The sequence below is a fragment of the Octopus bimaculoides genome, chromosome 3, assembly GCF_001194135.2.
Source record: "Octopus bimaculoides isolate UCB-OBI-ISO-001 chromosome 3, ASM119413v2, whole genome shotgun sequence".
NCBI classification, from domain to species: Eukaryota; Metazoa; Mollusca; class Cephalopoda; order Octopoda; family Octopodidae; genus Octopus; species Octopus bimaculoides.
In genome coordinates this window covers 68458791-68465609 of record NC_068983.1, presented here as the reverse complement: position 1 = coordinate 68465609, position 6819 = coordinate 68458791, and the positions used below count along the sequence as shown (strand labels likewise).

The 6819-nt window shown below is 34.0% G+C and overlaps 1 protein-coding gene across 5 annotated transcripts in view; it reads left to right on the top strand.

Moving 5' to 3' along the window:
* The first annotated feature begins 457 nt into the window (after positions 1-457).
* The window catches only part of LOC106872086 (myomegalin), a 147160-nt gene continuing 140798 nt past the window's right edge, over positions 458-6819 (top strand). For 4 of the 5 annotated variants that reach the window (XM_052966205.1, XM_052966207.1, XM_052966208.1 and 1 more), the window contains exon 1: positions 458-510. In XM_052966205.1, coding sequence (XP_052822165.1) covers positions 473-510 — 38 coding nt within the window. In that variant the 5' untranslated portion in view covers positions 458-472. Of the gene's footprint in view, positions 511-1311; positions 1493-6819 lie in introns of those variants that run through there. The other variant, XM_052966206.1, reaches the window with a different exon arrangement.

Sequence of the window (6819 nt, the reverse complement as noted above, 5' to 3'; positions counted from 1 at the left end):
TCTCTCTCTGTTACACACACACGCATTGCGTGTTTCTTGCCGATTGTTTAGGAATTTAACGTTTCTAAACTTTCTTAGTCTCATCTTGAGATAACAACACATGCCAGCAAGGAATTATGAAAAGAATAAAAAGAACTTGAAAATGAAACTAGAACACAGGATTGTTTTGAATACGCTCTCAAATTATCTATCTATCTATCTGTTTGTCTATACACACACACGTGTCTGTGTGTGTGTGTATATATATATATATATAGAGAGAGAGAGAGGGGGGGAGAGACTTACATTTACAATTGTTTATTAATACGGTTATGCTGAATTTTAAATTTCAACGAAATATTGAAAAATGATATGTATATTTAAAAAATTACTCCTTGAACAAAATAATAATAATAATAAAAAGTTTTGAATATCCATATTTTTTTTTATTTAAAGAAACGTGGAATGGTGAAATCAGAGAGTAAGGAACGGCATGAAGATTAGTCGAAAATACAAGTCTGGATTTAGACGGTAAAAATCGAAATAAATGTTTTGTTATGTTTTCTTTATTTTCCTCTGTGTCATTTTTAGTTAAAAAGCCCCCCTTTTTTATAAGAAAATAGGAGAAAACAGAGACAGAAAGTAAGGAAAAAAATTAGAAGTGAAATTAGATAATGATAAGGTGTTGAGATTATTTCTCTAAGACTTTTGTGAACGAGGATGAACAGACACAAGTAGATAGATAGATAGTCAAGAAAACGAAAGTGTGAAGAAATAGTTAATTGAAGCAGACGGGTTGAAACTGGAGGGGAGGAAGAGCGTCGAAATAACTTAATTAGATAAAAGTGAGAGGAAAAGAGAACGAGAGAGACCTGGTTAAATCATACAGAATGGCGTGAAACTAAGGATTTTTTTTTTTATTGATGAGACGTGTGTGTGTGTATTAAATGAAGTAGGCTAAAGTTAAGAGTAAGAGAAAAATACAAAGTGAAGCTATAAAGAAAGTGCAAAGTAAATTAAAGAGAAAGAGAGTGCGATTAATTTAGGAATCAAAAGAGAAAGAAAACTTGTGCCAACAAAAATGTAGACAAGAGGAGGGTGAACAAAGGTTGGTGAAGAAATACATGAGTAACTGATGGAGAGAAATGATGTTTATGTGAAAGGAATTGGTAGGATGCTGAGCAAAAAGAGAGAGAGAAAGAGAGAGGGGGAGGGGACAGCAAAGAGAGCGAGGGAGTAAACAAAAGAAATAGTAAGAAACATAGAGAGGGGGGGGAGATAAGCGAAAGTCGTTTTACGCCGAATGCGCATGTGCAACCTTCCCTCCCTCTCTCTCTCATAATTAAAACTAACCCCGTAAGTAATGGCGGAAATTTGGAAAGTGTCCGTTACAACTTGGTAGCAATGATGCGCTACATAAGTGATTTATTCGAAGGGGGTCCTACAGATACCCCGACCAAATTTTTAATTATTTAAATTGTTCCCATGAGCACTGATTTACCATGGAAGTCAGGTAGGTTCTAATCCTTCGATTATAACAGAATCCGTTACAGTTTGTTTTGGGGTTTGAAAAATACCCAAATCTTTGCATTTCTCAGAAATTTTCATCAGTTCTTCTTCTCGCTTCCTTTTCCTCTCCACTACTATTTAAAGTCCAGTTGTTTTTATTTGATTGACATTTTAGTTCTTCCGTTTACACTGGCGATCTACAAATCGCAGTCTTTTATAATTATAATTCTTATTTTAAAATCTTAGCCGACTTTTCGCAAACTTTTTCCTATGATGTTATTTCTCTTCAAGATCAACAGATTTGGTGTTTTTAACTTTTGATTCTTTCATTTATGACTCTTCCATCCTTCACTAATGAATAAGATTTATTAACTCAAACATATATACTTGTATTGCTTGAGGCCTTTTCATACTTCAGCATCTTTCTTAAGTTTTGCTATGTTTATATACACATGTGTGTATGTACACACACATTTGTATGTATCATGTATGTAGCACAGGCATAAATATAACTCTCACTGTCTCTCTCTCTTACATTATCTTTCAGTCTCTTAACTTTGAATCAACTTTATAGTTATATAGTTATTTAACCCCAGGTCATCCTTGATTGAGTAGATCTATGATCAAAGACGATCTAATCGTGATCACCTCGTCTTTTTTTTGTATTTGAGAAACTAAATTGTCCAATGTGTTCTTTATCTTTTAAAGACTCTAGGATGTGATTTGAAGATATATGGTTGCTGTTTTCCATCAATCCAGTCTCCTTCGTTGGCATATGGGGTTATCTTGTATTTTGACTCGGCTAATGCATATAAGCCAAGGACAGAGGCTTCTAGTCCCTTCAGACATTTAGAAATAGCAAAATTACCTCAACGAACTGTATGATGTGCTCCCATGGCACAGTGCCTGGCAAAAAGACGGTTATTATTTATCTTCGTTCCACTTACCGTTTTTTTTTTTGTTTTTTTTTTTGCTATTACAATGCAATCTCGAATATAATACGACTCCGATTTTTTGTAGATAAACACACGAGTACAATGACCCTGATGGTTTTTGAATTAGATTTTTCGCATCATGCACGAATAAATATAGCAGTATCGTTTGAATTCCCGTATTCAAAATACTCAATTCAGCTTTTCTACCAAAGAAACATTTGTTATACTAGAAAAGTCCTTATGAAGATAACGAGCATACATATATTCATAGCAACTACATACACACATAATGTATGTGTGTGCGCATATGGTGACTCTAAATTTTAGGTCCTACGATCATAAGATCTCTCCTTGGCGAAAGCATACTTAGTGTAGCTAGAGCTACATGCAGGGGAAAACTACTCGTTTATTAGCATACAATCATTCACAAACGTGTCTAAACTCCTAAACGTCGTCTCCTCTTCTTTTTTTTACAGCTACAGTAATTATGGTTTGTGTTCCTCGGAGCTGGTTTGATCTTGTGCCACTTCTATTCAGACACTCCCGACTCTGGTTTCTCCTCACTCCTTCAACCATGTTGGGTGTGTGTGTCCCTCAAATCCGTACTAATCACTACGTCTAGACCATATTCTCATATTGTCAACCATCTGGGATTTCCTCCCTGTTCATGTTTTTCTTCTGGCTGTTACAACTGTTTACGCGGACCATTAGAAAAAATAATCTTGCCGGTTTTGGAGTGCTTGCGAAGGCCATCAGCACTGCGTCTTCCAGATCCAGCGCATAAAAATTACATTTCTAATTGTGTGTGTAATATATACATTGTGCGCGCGCGCGCACACGTGAATATATATTTGCTTATGCATATATATATTTGCTTATGCATATATATATTTGTGCATGTGTCTGTATGTTTTGTACTTGTCTACATTAATGCATGTTATCTGTGTGTATATATATATATATATATATATATGAATAGAAAATGGAGATATACAATTCTCAATGAAAGACTGGATGTTTTCATCCCTATTTTCCTTATGTATATATATATATATGCCGCAGCCACTTGGCTAAAACACATAAATAAATAAATATATATATATATATATATATATATACAGTGAAGTCTCAGTCAACTTGATTTAATAAATTTTACTCTACTTTCAGTATAGAGTCACCGCAACATCCGTAAATTAAATGTTCCATTGCCTGTAATTAAACTCGCTTTAGATTATAACCTTATTTTAACACAGTGTGCGAACATGTTTATATGTATGTATATCTATACGGTTGATAAATAGATAGATAGATTGATAGAAAGTGTGCGCGCGCGCTTTATGTCCATTCGCTTTTGAAACCGGGCAATTTGTCTCTTTCCATTTCTACCGGTTACTTGTTATTTTCGCTCTATCTTACTCCCTTCTGCAGCTCCTACACAAAAGTTCTCTCCAAGATATGACTTGTTTCTGTCTTTGCTCTCTTTCTTCCAACCACCCAGTTGCTTAATGGAATTATCCTTTCTATTGTCAAACGCAGAGCATGTGCAAAAAATTGTCATCGCCTGTTCATTTTTACGATATATTGTAAATTTTCCAGTTCAGCCCTTTCCATAATTCTTCATTTGTATTGTATCTCTCTAGGAAATTCTCGATGTGTGTATATGAGGTGTGTTTTTTTAAAATTTTTCTACAAATCTAGTTGAATGTTTTGTGATAGCCTCTTTATTTTTGTTGCTAATGCTCTTGAGAAAGACTTTGGCATCACAATATTTTGGAGAGACGTGTGATATTCCCTATCATTGGTTGTGATATTAATAACAGCTACGGGTGGAATATGTAATGATATCAAAATGATACCTTAGATTAATTTATTAGAAACGAATTAACACGAGGAGGCTTTTAAAGCATTAACAATGCAAGTGAAATAGAATTAACTGCTGGGTGGCTGACTCGCCTCGCCAGGAGAGACATTGCAAAGATAGATGTGACATTGACAATGGCGTGCAGCTGTTGTGATATTAACATCATATTTATTCTAATAAATATGATATTGTTTAATAAACCCCAAAGAAAGTAAAGTATATTATTTGTGATATCAACGAAACTATTATTCTCTGAGCAAGTTTATTTCCATTTGTAATAATACTGGGCCACAATTAGGTTGATGAAAAGGGTGTTATTTCATGTTGGTATTAATTTGTTCAGCCCTGAAAAGGTGAAAGGTGAAACCGGCCTTGGCGGTATTTGAAGTTAGACCGTAGAAAGAAAAAAACAACAAACTTACAAAACAAATAAGTCCCTCAAACAAACCAATATTTTGTATGCTGAAAGGAGTCATGCATACGTTTAGATAGCGACAGATGGATTATAACAAATTGTAAATGTAACAAATTTTGTTGCTTGATATGTGTACTATTTACTATGTATTTTTGTATGGGAGTGAGAAGGTAAATGACAAAATACACGAAGCTGGGGGGGGGGGGGTGAGTAAAGGATAGCGAAAGTGTTGAAAATTACTATATTACATTCTATGTTCAATTTCTATCAGGGCACATAACATAAATTACCCATCAAATTTTAAGGTAAAATTGTGCCAGTGTTAAAAATACTAATGAAGTACTAAAGTCAACACATTCGACAATACTCATCCCTCGAATCTGAGGCCTTAGTGCCTATCTCAGAAAACAATGGTTAAGTGGGTAGGTAGGCTTGTAGAATCGTTAGGAAATCGGGACAACATTTTACGATATTCGCTTTAGTTCTGAGTACGAATACTATCGAATAAAATAAAGGCTCGATTTATATTCTATAATGTATCCAAGATGTGAATGGAACCAAGATATGCCATTTAGCTAATTCAACGTTTGCATATTAATAACATAAAATCTTGTCCTTTATGGAACACTTTGCTGTGTGTGTGTGTGTATGTATATCTATATATATATATATATATATATATATACACACACCATACAAAACGATGGTTTGGTTCTTCGATAGCCCCCCCCCTTCTTTAATATTGTTTCGGTATATTTTACTGCGTCTTATTCTGTTTGGACAAATGTCTTCTACGTCGTTGTTTGATATTTGAGAGATGGAGTTTGGATTTTGTTTCCTTATATCTTCCTTGCTTTCTCCGAAGAAAAAATTATTATCAAACACCAGAACGTAGTATTGATGTAAATCGAATCTGTGGTAGTGTAAGAAAACTGTACTGAATCTTTGGTTTATATTGTGTATGTGAATATCATATATAATGTTTCAGTTAGTCGATTTGGAATTACTTGTTTGTGTGTTCAGTCTACTAAGATAATTCACACCTATATTGCTTCGTTTTAATCTCTATCTCTTCTTACACGCTTATCGGAAATGGGAGTATCATTGATTTGACATTCCTATAGTCATTCTAAATATCATAGATTGAACGAATATATTAGAAGCATCATTCCAGACACTTGTAAGTGTCAATGTCGTATGTACATAAACTGTTAAATGAATTGGTGACAGAATCGATAGAACATCGAACAAAAATAGTTTGCATTTAGTTACATCCTTTTAAGAGTTTGAGTTCGAATCCCATCCAACTCAACTCATTTCTATTTTCTAAAAGATGGTACTCCGAGAGGACAACAGACACTAGTGAAATTATGTATATATTACAAGACTATGTGATTGACACTATATAGCTTCATAACTTGTTCCTATCGTGAAAATAAAATTATTTAGGGGCTAATCTAGCAGCAAAAGTAGGCTACATTGTTGTTTAACCTAAAGCTGGCCCCTGTTCGACGAGACTTGTATAATCGAAGGGGGTTCCCTTTTAATATAACTAGTGTGGTATTTCCCTCTCTCAACTCCCATCTTATTTTCCTCGTAACTTTTTGAAAAATACATATTTTTCATGAAATTTTTTAGAGATAACGTTTTCTTGAGTGTGTGAAAATGATAAAATTTGAAAGAAAAAAATTGAACGAGTTTTGGATTATTATCCCCTCACTGTTTCCACCAATTTCTGTAACTGTAGCACTTTTTATTGTTTTTCTTATTTGTTTGGGGGAAAAAAATCAACATTATATAATCTACACTCCCGAAAACGTATTTTTGCAAAAGGTCATTTAAAAATATGTATTTTGAAAAGAGTTGTGAGGAATCTAGGTTGGGAGAGGGAAGAATTATCCGAAATTTCTCGTTTACTTTTATTTATTATTATTTTTTTTTTGTAATGTTATCAGCAGTAATCGTAATCTACACCCTCGAAAACGTATTTCTGCAAAAATTTCAAGAAACTATGCATTTTACAGAAAATTAAAAGATTAAGTCGAGGTGGGGCACCAAACTATAGTTTTGCCTTCATTTCCCCAACAATCCTATATCTAATGTGGCCTTCCATTTGTGAG